The 20,865-nt window shown below is 38.9% G+C and overlaps 2 protein-coding genes across 2 annotated transcripts in view; one reads left to right on the top strand and one right to left on the bottom strand.

Moving 5' to 3' along the window:
* The first annotated feature begins 647 nt into the window (after positions 1-647).
* LOC143859110 (uncharacterized) lies at positions 648-5,039 on the top strand. The gene is made up of 4 exons (XM_077369787.1): positions 648-867; positions 1,050-1,151; positions 4,385-4,545; positions 4,775-5,039. Exons 1-4 carry the CDS (start codon positions 765-767, stop codon positions 4,880-4,882), a joined length of 474 nt encoding a protein of 157 aa, XP_077225902.1. The 5' UTR covers positions 648-764; the 3' UTR covers positions 4,883-5,039.
* Positions 5,040-8,022: 2,983 nt separating this feature from the next.
* The window catches only part of LOC143859254 (uncharacterized), a 28,952-nt gene continuing 16,109 nt past the window's right edge, over positions 8,023-20,865 (bottom strand). Inside the window, exons 2-3 of the mRNA XM_077369966.1 lie at positions 9,050-9,206; positions 8,023-8,901 (exon numbers count right to left, since the gene is read on the bottom strand). Of these exons, the coding sequence (XP_077226081.1) occupies positions 8,270-8,901; positions 9,050-9,206 (789 nt within the window). The 3' untranslated portion in view covers positions 8,023-8,269. The remainder of the gene's footprint in view (positions 8,902-9,049; positions 9,207-20,865) is intronic.

Here is a 20,865-nt window from a genome sequence, read left to right as displayed (position 1 = left end):
CCTTTCCTTTCTTTTTTGCCACGTCAGATTCCTTTCCTTTTCTTTCCCGAGAAAACAAGTGAACGAACCCTAAGGGAAACAACGTTTATACGTGCTATCCCCTTTATTTGATGTCTATAGATAAGCATGGAGAGGAAGCTTAGATTACTTGTGCAATTCAAGTCATCGTACCATGCATGCAGCCCCATTTTCTCATTGAGAAATACTAAAATAATAAGAAGTGGCTGCAAATAGAATGATTGAGGCTTACTGCCTTGCACCAAATACGATGAGGCTATCTGGGCTTTGATTATGTCATGAAGGGCATGTGGGTCGTTTTTCTACCCGTTTTTTTAAGGACTGTGTGTTTCGTCGATAAGATAAAAGGAGCCCCCGTTCCTTACTAATGCTGCAATAAATGCCCACGTCCCGTACTTTTCTCCTCCCATGGTGCAACTCGGGTCGGGTTAGGTTGGGTTGAGGGCTACCCGACCCAAGGAACCTTTTTCCCAACCATACCCTGGACCCGGCCCGATTTCCAACCCGACGTGGTTCAACTGTATGACAGACAAGTTGACAACTCTTTTACATTAGAGAGGTTGTCCCAAGTAAAAAAAGGGGGGTGAATATATCATTTCCCTACTTTTAAATGTATATAGGGAGAGATTATTACACCTGCCTTTCGTCTCATCTTTGCTTTCCCTCAGCGACTATTCAAACCCTAATCTCTCTCTGCAACAAAACCCAAAACCCAAAATCCCCCTTGTCCGTTTCATAGATCTTCCATGGCTGTGAATTCCATAGTAGGGATGGGGTTCTCCCTCCTCTTTTTAATGGCTTTTCTCCACCTGCCTTGTTCGATTCAAGCCAAGGCAGTCCGTTACTGCGGTGAGTGTTCTTGGTTTTACAGATTACAAGAGGGGGTTTCTTTTGATTTGATTTAGTTGAATTAGAAAATCCCACTAGATTTTCATTAAGCAAGGGAAATTTGAATGGGTTTCTCTAATTCGTTGACCTTATCTTGGAGCAAATTCTGATTTTTCTCTAGGGTTTTTTTTGGTGATTTGCAGATAAGAAAACTGAGTATAAGGTTAAGGTCAGTGGAATCGAGGTGTCTCCTGATCCAGTTGTGAGTGGCAAGCCAGCTACTTTCAGCATCTCTGCATCTACTGGTAAATTCACATGCTTTATATTGTTTTGTAGAGTTTGTTGATTTTGGGACATTCTAATTCCAAATTCTTTTGATTTTTCTGTTGCTGATGTTATTGACTTTGCATCTATAGGACTCAACTTGGGTTCTCTACTGGTTCATCACCCATATCACCAGCTATGACTATGACACTCTTGTAGTTAGTTACAAATGAAACATGGAATTTAGCTGAGGAATCTTATACTGGTAATCTGACCTTAGTGCTTAAGGTTTGAAAATTTAAAACTAATGACAGAAGGCCTCCAAGCCACTAAAATGTCGATTTGACTGTAAAATTGTGGTGCATGGCCAATGGGTTTACTTTTGCTGTTGATGGATAAAGACCATAGTTGTTAATTCCATTCCGTTTCGTCTGGAAGGGACGAAAAATTTCGTTTCGGACAGAAATCCGGGATGAAAGGAGTGTCAAATTCGTTTCGTTCCGGATTTCGTCTGTTCAGGACGATTCCGGTGAAATCCGGAATCCCGGACGAAACGGGCAGAATTCCCTGTTTCGTCCGTAACTCCCTATTTTTTTGTTTTCTTTTCACCTCTTCTTCGTGCCTCTCTTAGTTTTTTTTTTTTTTTTTTCATCTCTTCTTCTTGCCTCATCTTACTTAAGATTTTCATGTAAATAAGGGAATACCCTCTATTTGGATCTATTAAAAATAGTTTCAAGATCTAAATCTAAAAGGATAAAAAGTCAATTTTCCCGTTCTAGTGCAAAATTCAAAAAAAGGGTCGGGTCAAAATCTTAACATCAAAAGTAGGGGGCTTTTATCCAATTTTAAATATTCATAAATTTTATCATATTCAAGCATTAGTAAATCCCAAAATTCTGGTAAAAAAATCTCATAATTTGGTCTCTAAAATTTTTCCATCTTGTCAGGCACTGGTCAACACAAGCATTTCAGCTGATAGTGATTTTTTTTTAAGTAAATGTTGGAACTTATACATATTTGGTTCATTTAATTGGTTCTTATTTTTTTTAACAATTTCAATTTTTTTTTTTCATATTTTAAACCTTTTTTAATGGTAAAATGATTTCATTAATAAACACAAGACCGAGAGGGACCCAAATATACAATGAGAAAGAATGGAGATGGAATTAGAGAAACACAGTACAAAGAAAAGCAGAAATTAGGGAGGAAGAAAATCAAATTGTTCTAAATTCTCCTTAAAGACTCCTTCCGTAGCCAATTTTTCTGCCTCCCCATTGGCCGAACGCCTAACATGTCGGAAAGAGACCGAAGCCGACCCTAATCTATCCTGAATCTCATCAAATGAAGCATCAAATCTACAAGGAGCCACTCGCGAACCTCTTAGCCATCTGATTATATTGAGAGAAACTCCTTCAATCACTACCCTGTTCAATCCTACGTTGAGGAGAGCAATTTGACTCCTTGGTAAATAGCACAGACTTCCGCCTCACTAGCATATGCTACCCCAATCGGACCTCTGAAAGGCCAAAGAACTACCCCTTCTTCGTCCCGCAACAAACCTCTAATACCAGAAGGCCCAAGGTTTCCCAAACTAGAGCCGTCAAAGTTTAATTTTATGATTCTTTGGGCCGGAGGTGTCCAAGCTTGAATAATCTTGGGCTTATTGCTTGAAGCATCAAAAATCTCCCTCCACCCGTGCCATAATTCATAAGTCGATACAAATCTGGGATTTTACCCATGAAATTGTTAAGGCCATTACCTTATCGAAAAGGAAGTCTACTCCTTTAGAGATTCCCTTAAAAATTCTAGCATTCCGTTCTTTCGTATTTTTAACTATTAAAAAATTAAAAAAAAAAAAAAAAATCAATTGTCGTAGTGGAATGAAAGTTGCTGAACGAAACACCGAACAAAATGGAGGAAACACCGAAACGTTCCATCCTGGTCGCCAAAATGAAACGGCGAACAAAACAGAATTAATAACTAAGATAGAGACTGCTAGTGTACTTGTCTCCAATGCCTTATCTTGCAATTTGCAATTTCCCAAAGTGCTAATGATGCAATATAATAAAACTTTAGAGTTATACTTTTCTTTTTCTAGCATGCAATCTCAAATGCTGAGGCTTGGGTTGAACATTGACAGCTTGGCTGTGTCCTATGGCTATCTGATCTTCTGAGAATTTACACTCTTATTGTCACAAAATAAATCAACAGTGGAAGATGAAGTTCACAAATTACTCTGGATTAGTTTAAGCAAACTTATCTAGAAAAGTAATTGCCTGCATTAGAGACTGTTTCAAGATACTTGGTGCTAGCATCCGTGCTACATACAATGGGTGGTCAAGGTGGAGAAAAACAGAGATAATCAAGTGATCACACCATGATTAAAACCAAGGCATCAGAATGAGGTGGGCCCTGTTGCCATTAGACCTCATTCAAGATGCCAAAAGGAGGAAGGACTTGGTCAAAGACTAGTTGGAGGTTGGCCTAGGCTAAGAAGTGATAGTACCTCACAACTAGTGGACTTTCAGGCACTAGAAAAGCCTTGCTTGCTGGTAATCATGCTGTCCAACTTGAAAGGAATGTTCAGATATACATTATGCTTAGAGAGATATGCCCTCCTCCATGATAAATTCTGTCTCTGTTATAGTCATGGAGAGAGGAACAAGAATAGGCTTTGCGCTAGTATGAACTATGGAGCGCATTGAAACTTACGGTGAACATACTTGGGTCTGTATTGGATCCACATAAACTTCTACCTTTTGTCGAAACTCTTGGTTGCATTTCCATGACTTCTGATGACTTGCAATATGTAACAAGTCATCTTACCAGTTAGGTAAGGACTTGTATTTCTCTTAATTAGCAACAAGTTGATTTTATTGATATGGATGAAGGAGCTATTCAAAGAAAAAAATGATATGGATGAAGGATGAAGCTGTATACACGTAAGAATATCCCTTGTATCCGTCATATGCACCTCACCATTCTCATATCCTAAGGTTTCAAGATTTAGGGGAATCCTTTATCTGTTCCTTCTTGCAACAGATACTTGTATATTAATTCACACAACACTGTTTTCTTCCTTGTTTGAAAAATATGGTTTCAACAATACTGTTACATTCTTATGATGATGCCCAATGAGCCAATCTATTGTTTGAAAATAAGCTTTTTTTTATGACTGACATGGGATTAGGAGAGTATGACAGGAGAACACACTGTATAGAAGATTTGTACTACTTTTGGCTGAATTGAAGTTTCCTTGTATATCTTGATGCAGACAAAACCATCTCTGGAGGGAAAGTTGTGATTGATGTATCATATTTTGGGGTGCATGTTCATAGCCAAACCATTGACCTTTGTAAAGAGACATCTTGCCCAGTCTCTGCGGGCGATTTTCTGCTCTCTCACAGCCAGAGTTTACCAGGATTCACTCCACCTGTAAGTCATTGTTCTCTTTTGTTTTCACTGAACCATGCTATCAACACCTTTTGCTTCTGTAATCATCAGATATCACTAGATTAAAAAATTGCCACGTATTGCGATTGATTAGGATATTTTTATTGTGATTACAGTTCTATCACTCTTGTGGCCTTAGGACATTTGTCCAATTTGAATCAAAATATTAATTTTTGTTAATATATTTTCCCCATGCCACTCGTGTGAACAGGGTTCTTATTCACTTAAGATGAAGATAATTGGAGAGGAAGGACATCAGTTAAGCTGCATAAGCTTCGATTTCAGCATCAGTTGGGGTTCATCAGTTGCAGATAGTTAAATAAATGCAGTCATTTAATTGCCTATGAAGTTGTGTATAAAGACAACACTACTCCTGTTTATGTCTCTTATCAGATTTGCTTTGACATTATGTTACGTATCTATTTTGTTGAGACTTTTTAGGGATTGGGTATGGATGTGCGTTATTGGTTTCTGTAGGATGTTCTTATCACTTTGCAATTTTTAAGGAAAGTTTGCTACTGTTTAGGATTTGGCACGTAGGATGTTGGTTGATAATGTTTAGGTGACGTGGTAAGCTATTTTCTCTTTAAATGATATGTGACCAGTCGTTTTGAAGAAGTGAAGAAATTTATTCTGAAAAACTGTGACTTGCGCACAAAGGAGGACGACCATTTCCCCGATGTGGGTCAAGAGGCTGATCTTCCCTCTGAGAAGATCAATCCTCAATCCGTTGCAATCCGAGTCAAGTTCGTGACACATTACCTCACTACTGCTGCATTTACAGCTAAATCTCTCCATCCTCATCACTCCAGTATAATGTTTAACACCTTGATACATATGGGGTATCTTTATAGAAGAAAACTGAGTGTTGAGGCGCTGTATTGTTGCAAGTCTTAGGATGGATAACAGCTATGAGCGTGTCTAGTTGGCTTTGGTCACCCAATTGAAACATAGGTCTTGTGGATTGATCCATGGTACATTATTTTGCCTTGATGCCCTAGATTCATTCAACATCTTTCCACTTCTAATATCATCAAAATAAAAGTATAAAATCTCTAAGTCTCTTTCTATGAAGATGTTTGGATGCCCTGTTTGGATTGCTAGAATTTTCTAGAAAAGTTTCGAAATGAAAATTATTTCTAAAATCTCCTAATTTTTTTACACATTAAAATGGATAACTTGAACCAATCCTATTTATTTTTTATTTAAAGAGACCTTCGAGTTATCATAGTGTCTTTCCCTTTAAATTGTGGAAAGTCAATTTTCTCGAGAAAAGCTTCTGATAATGTCAATAGAACTGCCCTCACTACTTTCATGCACAAACAGGGCTTCAATGAAACTTGGGTCGGGTGGATAATAGAATTTATATCCAATCCGTCCTTTGCTATTCTTGTAAATGGTACTCCCCAAGACCATTTTACAAGCGTTTCACAACCCCATTCTCCCAAGGTCAGTTAGCCATCTCTCATCTACTATTTGCAGATGACTTAATGCTTTTTGGTACTGCTAATCCATTAACAACTACTTATTTACACTACAGGCCTTGATGAAATTGAGCTTATTAAGTCATTGAAGACTTGGAAAAAATAGGTTATCTGCAAAGCGAAACTAGGAGGAGGATTAGGCCTTCGCAAGCTAATAGACATCAATCGAGCACTGCAAATCAGACTTCTCTGGCACACGTTAATCTCTATGTACTCTACTGTGGTTAACAAAAAATACCAATATTTGAACTGGAGCTGAAAGCTATATGTGAAGGGATCAACCTTGCCGAAAGACAAGGAATAGAGCACGTCTGGATCAAATCAGATTCGTCTTTCGGGAGGCAAACTTGGTGGCTGACTTCTTATATAAGAGACTTTGCCTGTGCAAGGGGACTGATATCCCTCCCTCCAAAGCTGCTGGAATTGATTTCATCAGATAGATCAGATTCTGTGTATTCGAGAATGTAGCTCTATCTTGTTTGTTTCCTTCTCGTTGTGATCTTGGCGTCCTATTGTTTTCATTCTTGTCTTGTCTTTAATATTTCTGGTCAGGGTCACCATAACCATAGGATCAACCTATGGAAATGATTTCTGGGGCACAACCTATTTAGGCTGTGGCACATCTAATGGACGGTTTGGATCATCCTATGGTGCGGGCCATACTATACTTTTAATAAAGTGAGGAATGCAGTAGTGCTGATAACATTTCCCAAATTAATAAAGTGAGGCGTCGACCATCAAAATACAGCAGTGATGATAACATTTCCCTATAATTTTAGTGAAAAATCAAGAGGGAGGTTTTATACGGTGCCTGGAATTCGAAGAGAGGTGCCCTCCGGGAGGAACTGAATCTGTGGTCCTCTACATGACTGTAGAAGCATTAGATTTAAATGGCAGCCGCAAGCTCGTTCCCCACGAGCAAGAATCATCCATCAGATGTCCCAAATGCAATAAGAACGAATTAATCATCTGTCCCATTTGCTGCTGAAGAATCTACTAGCATTTCCTTTTCTTGTTCTTGGGTTCGTATAACGGAATTTGGATTTTTTTTTGGTCTTAAGGGTGAGGTATTTCTTTGTAGATTGTGGATATGAAACATATTTTACGTGTATATTTGGTTTTTCAGTAGACGCATAAGAGTTGTGGAACTACGAAAAGCGATAATAGCTTTTGGTTTGTTATGTGGAAATCAAACCAATTCCAACTGTTCTTTTTTCTAGAATCTTCACATGAATGCTTGCATGATGAATTGAATCTTCTAACAAATTTTAGAACTCTCATTCACAATTTCTGTATTTGTACTGTAAAAGACCACGACCCAGAGATTTATCTACGAATTTCAGCTACTTTTTCAATTGTAGAGGACGACCTGAAGCATAAGAAAACTGTTCCTCAACGTTTCTGGGTTTTTAGACCCGACTATAAGAGCTCCTCAAAGAATTCGCTTTGCAAATTTCCACTTAAAAGTTGGCAATAAAAGCCAGGGAATGGCTCCGCAATGAAGAACAATCTCATTTTCTAAATAAAAAAAAATTCATTCTTCACTGCTGAGAAAGGCAACATAACCCAAAGTAGGCAATTTAATACACTGCTGCTTGATCAGAAAATGCTGGTATTTTCCTGTGAGCAAACAGAGAAAGATGGTGAATCCTAGTTCCACAAAGACTAAGTGTCATGCCCCCAACAAGTACTTGGTTGATGGGGCAAGGGAATATGAGACTTTATTTTTCTAGAAAGGCAAACACATTCAATAAAGAACAGAGGAAAAAATATACAAAGTCTGAACAAAAAAACAATTGAGTAAAGGAATCAGGCACTCCAAATATAAAACCACGGGCAAAATAATGAAATTGAGCCTACCTTACCTTCAAGAAAGGGTACACAAGAACAATGAATGTAATATTCAAAAGATCTTGAAGAAACCAGACATAAGGAGGCTGATTGATGAACGACAGGTCAATCATATGACAAGCCCTGAGCAGAAACAGTAAGTAAAAAACATTGAAAATGTTAAAAGGATGGTGCAGTTACATAAGAAATTCCTGAATTACACAACTACAAAGACGAACATGGAAGACGCATGACAGGATCAGCAATAGCAAACACGCTGGAAGAAGCCCCAATAGTGATCCTAGCATGCATCCTCTCTCAAAAGGTGGTCCATCCTACAACAAAAGAAACAGAAAATTACATTTGAAGTAGCCTAACAATGAGAAGGTATTTTAACAGCTAACTGAGGGTGGCTTGGGCGGAAGCTGCCCATCCTCGCAATTTGTTGTTGGACACATCTCTGTAGGTTTCGGCTCCTTAGTGTCTTCATTGCTGTCAATTTTCGGCAACCCATCAGCAGCTTCTTGAGATGTTGCCTCCGCATTAGGCTCAGAGAGAGGTGAGAGTTTGGAGCCCACCTGTTGTCGGTCCTCTACCCCATCTTTGTGTTCCTCTGTCTGCAGGGGCAGCGACTGGTTCTCTTCCACTCCTCCCTTTTCTTTTGAACCAATCTCACAGACTTCTGCGGGGGTTTCTGTATCCTTCACTTCTTCCCCCTCGATTTTCTCATCCTTCTGCTCTATCTCCTGCTCGATAGTATCCTTGTTCTCATCCTTCACGTCTTCTTCGACCTTGTCCCCTTCATTCTCAGCTTCTTTCATTTCGGTGTCTGCACTTTCTTTGTTTTCTTCTTCTTTGGCTGCAGCATCTTCCTTCTCTTCAGTTTCTCCATCTCCATCATCCTTTTTCTTCTCTCCCTTCTTTGCACTTGATTTCCTCTCTCGTTTCTTTGGTGGCTCGCCTTCAGGTGTCTCAGTTGTTTTCACCTTTTCAATAATTCTGGCAGAACGTCTAGGGGTGTCGCCTGTTTGTCAACCGACCAAGAGAAAACAACATGTGTGCATTTATGCTATCAAGAGATGCATATAAAGACACACACACAGAGAGAGAGAGAGAGAGAGAGAGAGAGAGAGAGAGAGAGAGAGAGAGAGAGAGAGAGAGAGAGAGAGTACCAGTGCCCCAGTCAAAATCAGAGGACGATGGGCCTCCAGGATGGGATCTAATATACTGATCCAATTGCCTCTTGTTTCTGATCTCCTCACCCGTTGGCGATATAAAAACTATCTCATTCCTTTTGGGTGTCCCCCCTCCTCCTTTCTTTGGAGTAAACTAAAAATTGACACCAAAAGGGAAAAAAATATCAAGCCTGAAGACCTGGCATGTTCTGATCAATATTATGTTTTTCAATATTCAAAAATTTAGTTCATAGATAGGGTTACAGTTTCTACACAAAAATACACACAGTTTCTGAACATAAAATCATGAAATAAAGTTTGTGAACGCATTTATACTTCCATGAGAAAGTAGCCTACAGAATAATCTCTAAAACATAGGAGAAAATGATGCATTTAACAAATGATGCAGTACTACCCAGGACCTATATGAAGGCGACTTTCCAATGAAACCCTTAGAATGCTTCTGTGTCTGATGAATGAGTGGGAATAGGGAGAAAAAAAATTGCAAAGGTAAATCAAAACATAAAAGCCACTCACGCTGCATCAGCTGATGGCAATTTCAAAGAAAATAATCAAAGGCTCCATTAGGAGAAAAACCACAACAACAAAAATATTCAAAACAGCAATAAGAGGTGGCATGATCCCAACAAGCATCGATTCATAGCAATATGTGGGAAAAAGGAAGTGCTAACCCATTAGAGTCCTCATGGCACTTTTTTTTTCATTTCCTATTCTGCAATCTACTTTGAGAAATGCTACAAAACCACCCAAAATACTTCCTTAAAATGCGGAGAGGCGTCAGCATGTTAGTAGCCTCAAGCTATTGAAATACCAAGTCTGGTTTTACAAGTGTAGAACCAACCCATCTTTTGTTGAAAATAAAATCTCTACATACCAGGGAAGGTTGTAGATTTATTCATTTGCATCTTTTGCGGCTTAAAATAAAACAATACAACCATGTCAATTCGAAAATACAAATCTCTGTACAATACAAGTTTCTTGGATAAATGCCATGATGGGCACAAACTTATGAAAAATAATAAAAACCTACCTGAAATTCAACTGTGTTTCATTATCAACAATTTACTTTATCAGAGCTCCCCCAGGCAGCAAGGTGGAATCCTTCACCGTAGTATAAGGTTGCATTGGGGCTTAGGGACAAGCTGTTGCCTAGCTTTCTAAGGCAAACATATGGGTGGTTGGTACGGTCTAACAACAATCCACATATACGGATGGTATGCAACACTTTAGAGGGATAGCATTGATACTTCCCCATATGTAAGGGGGAAAATGAGTTTGGGGATGAGTAAATAAATACCAAAAAATCTAGAGATTGCTTCATGTTATTCATGTCAATTTTTTATATTCTATAATCCTTATATGCTTATAAAGAACAGATGTCTGGTGTAAACACTGTTAAATTAGGCATTATACCCGTGTCAGTTTGCCCTATATGTGCAAAAGTAAAAGCAAATCAAATAATACCATCATGTTGCAAATGCCTAGGTTTATGGCTATCAACACCAATTCCCTATAAAATTAGCAATACATTAATAATTTAATATACCGAAACAATTCTACTATATCTACATACATCTATGCGGCATCAGTACGGGTATGGGTGTCGGATTCGGCAAACCTCAAAAAGAAAGATTCGTTGATTAGCCAAATATTTAATTAATTCTGAAATTTTAAATATAATAAATAATATATTAAAATTTTAAGTAGGTTGAGTAAATATAATGTTTTATTTTCATATAAAAATATAAAAACTTACTAATAGGATGGATAAAACTTAAAACATGCAGTGATTGTAAGGTTGTGGTAGCAGTATTAAAAAAAACAATTAAAAGAGACCTAGAAGTGTCTCAATGAATCCTAAAGTATTGGAATCCGAGACGTGTACGGCACAGATTCCTCGCCCATTTAGAAGAATCCATGTAACATAGACATACATTGAACTACCAAATATATTTTTTTTAAAAGGGAAAACTGTTTCTGCGCTCGAGTACAAAAAAATAAGGCCGTACCACATTTTTGGGGTGATCCAAAGCATTCATTTGAAGGGCTCTATCATAGATAGGGTGTCCACAAAAAATCAGGTCCCTTGGGTCATCCTAATCCTCCCATTTGTGGAGGGGGGAAATGGGCAGATTTGTGGACAAACAGTATCTGTACATTTTTCCCTCCACAAATGGACACCCTAAGATGATCCAATGGACCTGATTTTTTCTGGACACCCTACCTATGATAGGGCCTTTCAAATGAATGCTTTGGATCATCCCAAATATGTGGGTCCACCCCTTTTTTGGCACTCGAACACAGATAAGCTATATGCACTCAAGCGCAGAAACAGTTTTCCTTTTTTTAAAATATGATTATGCATAAACTCTCTCCATATATATATATATATATATATATATATATATATATATATATAGAGAGAGAGAGAGAGAGAGAGAGAGAGAGAGAGAGAGAGAGAGAGGAAATGGTTTGTGACCAGCTTATCTGAGCATAGCTCACAAACCATAGGGGGGCCCACATTTTGGGGGTGATCCTAAGCATTCATTTGGAAGGCCCCATCATGGATGGGGTGTGTAACAAAAATCAGCTCCATTGGATCATCTTAGGGTGTCCATTTGTGGAGGGAAAAATGGACAGATACTGTTTGTTCACAAATCTGCCCATTTTTTCCCTCCACAAATGGAAGGGTTAGGATGATCCTATAGGGCTGATTTTTGGTACACACCCATCCATGGAAGGGCCTTCCAAATGAATGATTTGGATCAGCCCAAAAATGTGGGGCCGCATGTGTTTGTGAGCTCCTGCTCAGATAAGCTTATCTGAGCAGCTGCTCACAAACCATTTCCTCATATATATATAGAGAGAGAGTAAACAGTTCCTGCACTCGAGCTCAGATAGCTTATCTGCGCTCGAGTTGCAGGAAACAAGGTGGGCCCACATTTTTTGGGTGATCCTAAGCATTCATTTGAAAGGCCACATCATGGATGGGGTGTGTACCAAAACTCAGCTCCACGGGATCATCTTAGGGTGTCCATGGGTGAGAAAATGGACAGATACTGTTTGTCCACAAATCTGCCGATTTTTCACCCCACAAATGGAAGGGTTAGGTTGATCCAATGGAGCTGATTTTTGGTCCTCACCCCATACATGATGGGGCCTTTCAAATGAATGCTTAGGATCACCCAAAAAAATGACACAGAGGAAATGAAGTATGTGCTGCACAGCTAAGTTATCTGTGCATGGCTCACAAACCATAGTGGGGGCCACATTTTTGGGGGATCCAAAGCATTCATTTGTAAGGCCCTTCCATGGATAGGGTGTGTAACAAAAATCAGCCCTATAGGATCATCCTAACCCAATCAAAGTTGGAGGGGAAAATGGACAGACATTGTTTACATTGTTTCTGCCAATTTTTTCCCTCCACAAATGGCAAGGTTAGGATGATCCTAAAGGGCTGATTTTGGTACCCACCCTATCCATGGAAGGGCCTTCCAAATGAATGCTTTGGATCCCCCAACAAATGTGGCCCCCACTATGGTTTGTGCAGCCATGCACAGATAGTTTATCTGTGCAGCTGCACATACTTCATTTCCTCTATATATATATATATATATATATATATATATATATATATATATATATATATATAGAGAGAGAGAGAGAGAGAGAGGAAATGGTTCCTGCAAACGTGTGCAGGTAAGTTACCTGCACACATTTACAAAAACAGTGTGGGGGCCACTTTTTTTGGGGATCAAAACCATTCATTTGGAAGGCCCTTCCATGGATAAGGTGTGGCCCAAAAATCAGCCCCATTGGATTGTCCTAACCCAATCAAAGGTGTGTCTCATATATATATATATATATATATATATATATATATACACACACACATTTACAAAAACAGTGTGGGGCCACTTTTTTTGGGGATCAAAACCATTCATTTGGAAGGCCCTTCCATGGATAAGGTGTGGCCCAAAAATCAGCCCCATTGGATTGTCCTAACCCAATCAAAGGTGTGTCTCATATATATATATATATATATATATATATATATATATATATATATATATATATATATATATACACACATTTACAAAAACAGTGTGGGGGCCACTTTTTTTGGGGATCAAAACCATTCATTTGGAAGGCCCTTCCATGGATAAGGTGTGGCCCAAAAATCAGCCCCATTGGATTGTCCTAACCCAATCAAAGGTGTGTCTCATATATATATATATATCAAACATGGTGGATGGTTATGTATAAAAGACTAAATTTATAGATATGCGTCCGTGTATTTATAGTACGAATGCATGCCTTACATCTGCTTCTAGCATCTCTCATAATATATGCTTATATACATGTGCCAAAAGAATCTACCACAGCACCTGTCCATTATTAGAGGGCTGCCAAGTGATGAGAGCTCCACTCAAGTTAGGGAGGTCACCTAGAAACCCTTGAAATTAGACGAGCAAACTAAAGGAAAAAAAAGAAGAGAAATTAAAAATGCATTCACATGCACAAAAAGAATATATGTTGATGTCCTATGTACTTTAAGACAATCATTCCCCAACCTCGTTTTATATTATGTAGGTGCAAAAATGTCACATGGTACAGAGCAGGCACACCTGTATGGTCTTCCAAAATCTGGAATTCAAGATACATGTATATTGGCAATATGTAGAAGCTAAAAGATCGGCATAAAGGAGTCTCCCCCAAAAACAGTTTCACCAGAAATAAAGGAATAATATGGGATCCTTGCCTGAACTTTAGTTCATTTCTATACTAACAAACAAAAGATAATTAGTATGCACATCTTGGAGGACATATAAGTTCTGGCTATATGTAGAAACTAGAAGATCTGCATACATAAGTCTCCCCCCCAAAACAGTTTCACCTAATAAACATAACAAATAATATACCCATAGTGAAAGATTCACAAGTGTTGTAAGCAATTATAAGTTGTTTTGATCTACCTAAAGGATTATACTATAGTGATGTCACTAAATTTGTGTGTTCGACCCATATGAAAGTCAAACTATATGTATAAGCAAGAGAGAGGGAGAGAGGGAGAGAATAAGGTAAGCACCTATCAATGAAGTACTTGTTTCAAATATTATTTATGACGTGTTGCGTGGGTTTCTTCTTTTTTAATTTGTTGTCAAGACACTGCAGAATTTTTCAGGCAAAAAAAAAAACAGAAAAATCTAATGACATTCTCACAAGAGATCTTACATATACTAAACCCAAAAGTGGACAATTGAAAAAAAAAAGAACTGTAAGACCTCTATACCCCCATTATATTCAATTTCATGTTTCAAGTACCAAGGTTGTGTGTTCCGTCACTACTTTTATATTTACTATAGGAACCATTTTAGATGTAATACAAACATGCCACTTCAAGTGATTCGCTAAATGAGCATTCGGGTTTATTTAAAGAAATCCACTGATAATTACTTCTAATCGATGTCAAATAATAAATTTGCAATAATCATATTACAAGCCAATTAAAATACAATAGTTTTCTAGAGTCAATTGTATCATTATGTTTATTTTAATTTCCACAATTATGGGCATACCCAATTTATTGCAACAATATCATGCAAAAAGTTAAACATGAGAAGATATCATCCATGATCCAATGTATCACAAAAAATAGAATATATGTTGATAATAGCTGCTAAGATTTCCAGTGCATTAAAAATCACTATCAACACAAAAAAATTATAAATTAAGCACATAAGAAATTAATAATACTAGGACAAGTTCCCTACAATGTTGCATGGACACTGAATTTTCTTAATGTGGTATCGAAAAGGCTAGACATGTAATTAAGAGGCCTTCAATTAAATAACAAAAACAGCCATGTCAAATACAACCCCATCCCATGGCAGGCTTAGTAATCAAACTATCTAGAAGAAAGAGGAAGAGCACCGTTCGCATCAATTCCGGCCACTGTCTCTCCGACATTTGAATCAGTCATCGCACCACCTGGTCCACCTCTTGATACCTTGACTGACTAAAGCCTCTTGGCCGTAATCCATAGTCCAAACAACAAATGCGACAAAGGAAGTCGGAATAAGTAAAATGTATGGCACTGATAGGGATGCATTGATCAGCATTCTTTCGGCACCATATCGTCTACCTGGCAAACAAGAAGATTCAAGCAGCATGACCCGGATGATATGCGCCCCAATGGTTCAGAAATTGCCACGCAGCATGCATGGGCTGGAAGTCTGAGGATTACCCGCTAAGACGTCGAGAAAAACATCAAGTTCCTCATCGGTCATAAGCATAGTGTGTCAAAAGGGGAACTGAATCAGAACTTCCAAATAAGGTTGCTCCGGAGGCACAATGATCACCACAAAAATGTCAAGTTGATGAAGCCTAAAACCGGCATCAATACCACTTGTACCGTTGTACCACTTGTCCGGGACATCCAAGTCTCAAGGATCTGCAACGTTCCAGACTACCTCAAGGCCAGTCTACCCCATATCCCTCCGGATATGCCTGGAATGGTTTGAAGATAGGGAACACCGAAAAAGCCCCACCAAGAAGGCTTTGGGTTCTACTCCGGGGAAAACTTCAAGCGAGACAAGAAAGCCCTATTAGCCCCTATCATGTAAGTTCAAGTCAAGTAATAAAGTCAAGCACGCGCGAAAAAAGCAAGCCAGGCTCCCGGTGGAGCAGAGAAGACGGTTGGGAAAACGAACTTGAAACACGGAGCCTACCCAAATTTTCGGAATTCTAAGGAGATTGGCGAACTATAATCTGATCCAACAACTACCAAATCCTTCTGCGGCGCCAACAAGACACCTTGTATTTGAATTTGATGAAGAGGCATCGACAACACTTCCAATCCACAAAAGTTCTAGTCAATGAAGCACGGATACAGGTACGAGGTGCGGGTATGACATGATATGGGTACTTGGATATGTGAATTTTTTTTATTTTTTTTAAAATAGGATACGGATACGTTGGGGGTACTCTGAATATAATATATTTATAGCACTGGTCTTTGAGGCGCGAGACCTTCATCTCGGTGGAAGGGTTCCATTGCGACACTGGTCTTTATCGTCGAGCGAAGCGAGTGGCGAGACAAGCTCTCGAAGCGCGCCAAGCAAGACCGCCCTTGTCCCTTTCTTTTCTCCATTCAGCCTCCTTCTTTGCTTTGTTCCAATAGAGTCTAAGGCAAAGCTAAAGTGGTTCGTATGCCTACCTTACCTACTTGACGAAAGGTAATGAACTTCGTTTCGTTTCTGGGTTTATGGATTGGATGAAGTCAGCCTCACTCCTTCCTTTTGATTATGTCGTGACGCTTTGGTTACTAGCGAACGCTTCCAAAGGCGACCCTCTCGAGTTTCTGGCTCTTTCCTAGACTGAAGTAGCCTTTCGTTGCCTTACTAATAGGACCCGCCGCCCTTGAGTCTTATGACAAGAAGTCACTATCAAACTGCTCGGGGGTACACTGAATATAATATATTTTTATATTTTATTATATATTTATAAAAATAAAAAATTAAATATTTTGTTAAAGAATTCAAAGAATTTAATTGGAGAACAATCAAATAACAATAACATCACCAAAATCTAATATTACTTCGATGTTGTTGGGTTTTTAATAATGGGATATATATATATATATATATATATATATATATATATATATATATAATAGATATTTTGATATACTCAACCCCCACTTTGAAATTGGGACTGCCCCTCTATTGTAAATATGTAATTTTCGATTTAATTCGAATCGGGTGCCACCCGATACGTACCCAAAATCCCAAACTAGATTTTCGTTTTGTTTGTTGTTTGGGTGCATACCCGGTACGCACCCAAAGAATACCTAAGAGCACTCGCACCCGACATGGGTGTGTGGGCCTCCGAAGAGTACACGTGCTTCTTAGGTTTTAGTCTTCCTTCAAATTTGCGCCTTCTCGTAGCACTTGCCATCTTTGTAACGCACAATATTCCACAGGCCTCCTCCCTCTTGGTATCATATTCCCTTGATGGATCACCTTCCACACCCAAAATCTCCTTGACTCCCCTAGTCTCATGTTCAAAAGTTCAGAAAAGATAATAACTTGATCTAACAAAATATGGAGGGAAATTTGTTCAAGCAAGAAAATAGAGGAATTTGTGGACCCCCTCCCCCTCCCCACCCACCCACCACGACCAAGTGGACCCCTCGTGACCCAGGCTTCGTAAAGTTCCTTTTTTTTTAATGGCTGTAAGAATTTTATTAAAAAGAACAAGAAAGGGTATGAGAATGAGTTGGTCACAAAATTGGACGACAACAAGGAAAAACACAACAACACATACCCTCTTCCGAAGGCTGAGAAAAGGACTAAATACAAGATAAGATCAGGGTAGAAGGAAATCAAATAGCTCTAGCTCCTCCTTGAACACCCCATCACTGGCTAGCCGGTCGGCTTCACCATTGGCAAACCTCCTGATGTGCTGAAATATTGTGTGCATTCCCAACTTGATCCTGGGTCTCGTCAAAGAACATGGTGAATCACCAAGGGTAAGGATGTGATCAATGTTACCAGGGTCATCATCTGATCCTCCAACTCGCGGTCCAGAGCCCCACAATCCCAAACGTGGGTCGTTTGCGACCCAGATCGCAAAAAATGACAACTTGAAGCTTCAGACGATTTTACAAAAAAATATGATGAAACACCATCCTCGCATGCTTTGTTGCCGACTTCTAGCACAATACCCACTCCTCCAAGTTCAAACAAGCCATCAATTCGTCCCCTAGACTACAACAAATTTGCATATCCAACTTTGCAAGAGGGAACAGTTCAGTGAACCAAGGAAAGAGACCTACACAATAGTTTATTCATTTGATCATTTATCACGTTTTTATATTTTATTTTAGAACTAGGTAGTTATTTTATGTTTGCTTTCAAAACTGAGAAGTTATTTTATGTTTAGCCAGAGAGATTAGGAGCATGGTTCTTAGTAGGTTAGGGATTGCTTGGGTGATTCCTGCTAAGCTCTTGGATATCTTTTGACTGGGTCTCCGGTCCCTTGGAAAAAGAAAGGTAAACTTCTTTGGAATGCATCTTTCTTAGTGACTCTACAGGTCCTATGGAAAGAAGAAATGCTAGAGTGTTCAAAAACCAAGCTAAGAGATCAACTTATTTATTCTTCAGGGTGATAGTGTTGGCAATATCTCGCATGAAGGCCTCCCCTTCCTTCATATTTGTACCGACTTTCGACCTTCGGTATCGTTGGTAGGGGATTTGCCTCAGCCTTGAGCAAGGTCAAAAGCCTATTCTAGCTTAGGAACCTCCTCTTATGGGGTTTTTAAAGCTTAATTTTGATGGGTCGAGTTTGGGTAATTCTGGTCCGACCAAATATTTCGGTTTCGGTCGCGACCGAAACGAAATTTACATTCAGTCGTTTCATTACAAGATTTCGGCGAAATTTCGCCGAAATGTCACCAAAATTTCATTTGAAATTTCGTTTTTAGCCTTTTTTTTACAAAATTTCCACCGAAAGTTTAAATAGATCTACCGAAATTTTAAAAAAGTCCACCGAAATGTTATAATTCCCACCGAAATTTATGAAATATTTCATCGAAATAGCCAAAATTTCCACTGAAATCGCTGAAATTTCGGTCGAAATTAAAAATAAAAACGAAATCATAATCATATTTTTACATGATTTCAGCCGAAATTTAAAACCATGGATCCGGCTGGTAATGGGGGAGTGCTTAGAAATGAGTTAGGGGAGGTTATTTGGGCATTGGAGGGCCCTATAGGCATTGCCGATGTAACTGAGTTGGAGGTGCGAGTAGTTCGTCAAGGAATTAACCTTTTGGATAAAAACGCTCTGAATAACATCTTGGTTGAAGGTGATTCTATGAATGTCATTCAGTGGCTCAGAGGTTCTCACCGTCACCATTGGAGATTTGACCGTTTCTTTGATGAGATTCAGGATTGGACGGCGACCTCATCGATTGGTTTCCAGCATGTTAAGAGAACTGCAAATGAAGTCGCAGATAGATTGGCAAGGGATGGAGTTAATATGGAATCGATTGTAGTTTTTGATTCCTTGATTTTTGTTTCCCTTTTTTGTCTTTCTTTATCTTGTATTGACCTCGGTCTCCTTGTTCATTAATAAAAAAATTCATCATTCAAAAGAAAAGAATGAGAATGCAACATATGGTGGTACTTAATTTAGTGATATTTGGAGATCTTAAAAGTTAAATATTTTCGGCTGCATTGGAATTAGAATTTTCATTTTGAAGAAATGTGAATGGCATACACGAGGTTTTTTATTCTCTTAATTAAATGTATGCAATATGTACTGTGGAATGATATTCTTGTAAAAATATATGAAATTATATTTTATATATATATATATATATATATATATATATATATATATATATATATGAGGAAACTAACTTATGGTGAGCTAGCTTGCCCAATCACATGGGTCCCATATTTTGGGGAGTGATCCAAACCATTCATTTGCAAGGCCTTATCATAGATAGGGGGTGTACCAAAAATCAGCTCCATAGGATCATCCAAACCCCTCCATTTGTAGAGGACAAAAATGGACAGACACAAATCTGCCCCATTTTTTTCCTCCACAAATGGAGGGGTTAGGATGATCCTATGGAGCTGATTTTTGGTACACCCCCTATCTATGATAAGGCCTTGCAAATGAATGGTTTGGATCACTCCCCAAAATGTGGGACCCATGTGATTGGGCAAGCTAGCTCACCATAAGTTTGGTGAGCTTAAGCTCACCAACAGTTTCATTTCGGTTCGGTTAATCGGTATTTCGGTTCGGTGCCGAGTAGCAATTTCATTAGATTTTGGTTTTCGGTTTCGGCGTCGGTTTTCTTTTAAATAATTTCGGTTATAACCGAAAAGCAGAATTGTGGAGGGTTCCTTCTTACCACCCGTCTTTTTTATTCAAAGAATTTGTACCAAAAAGAAGTCTAGACTCGTGACAGCTCTTCATATTGTAACGTGTCCACACCGACCTTCAAGATTTATCCTTCCGAGGCGCGTGCGTACTAGGGGTGGACATGGTTCGGTTTGGTTCGGTTTTGGGGCATACCCAGAACCAAACCATATATAATCGGTTCCCTAAAATTGGAACCAGAACCGAACCATATAAGTTTGGAACCGAACCGAACCAGAACCATATATAATCGGTTCGGTTCGGTTCGGTTCTGGGTTTACCCAACCGAGCTACAAACAGCTAAACAGGTATATATGGACTACAAACAGGCCCTATCAAACATGCCCTATCAAATTATATGTGAACAGGTATATATGGACTACAAACAGGTATATACCATTCGTATCAAAGTTTTGGGCAATTCCTAATATACAGTATCCAATGCATATCAAAGTTGGGATAACATTTATATATGTGGACTACAAATAGGCCCTATCAAATTATATATGAAGTTATGAACTACAAATCGGTAAAAGGGGGGTGAGTTAAAATTTTAAAGGCAAAGGAAAACGTTACAGAGGGGTGAATTAAAAGGGGGAGGACTGATTTTATCAAATCCCTAAGCGGTGTCGGTTCTCGGTTCTGGGATCCCAAACCCAGAACCGAACCGAATATTCACCGGTTCCAAATTTTTAGAACGGAACCGAACCATATATAGCTGGGACCGAACCGAACCAAACCAAATGTGCCGGTTCGGTTCGGTTCCCCGGTTTGAACCGGAACCATGTCCACCCCTAGTGCGTACTGTAAAAGACTATAAAGAGTTGATGGCAGCGTAATTTAGACTATTTAGTCAT

Source organism: Tasmannia lanceolata, unplaced genomic scaffold, assembly GCF_043159265.1.
Source record: "Tasmannia lanceolata isolate RefF3 unplaced genomic scaffold, GAP_Taslan_0.1 ptg000029l, whole genome shotgun sequence".
Classification (NCBI taxonomy): domain Eukaryota; kingdom Viridiplantae; phylum Streptophyta; class Magnoliopsida; order Canellales; family Winteraceae; genus Tasmannia; species Tasmannia lanceolata.
This window is presented reverse-complemented; position numbering and strand designations above follow the sequence as displayed.

What these genes read in the sequence shown, in the direction of transcription:
- LOC143859110 (XM_077369787.1), top strand. Translation starts at nt 765, where the DNA reads ATGGCTGTGAATTCCATAGTAGGGATGGGGTTCTCCCTCCTCTTTTTA. An exon ending in CAGCATCTCTGCATCTACTG is followed by an intron (nt 1,152 to 4,384) that starts GTAAATTCACAT and finishes ATCTTGATGCAG; the next exon opens with ACAAAACCATCTCTGGAGGG. An exon ending in TACCAGGATTCACTCCACCT is followed by an intron (nt 4,546 to 4,774) that starts GTAAGTCATTGT and finishes TCGTGTGAACAG; the next exon opens with GGTTCTTATTCACTTAAGAT.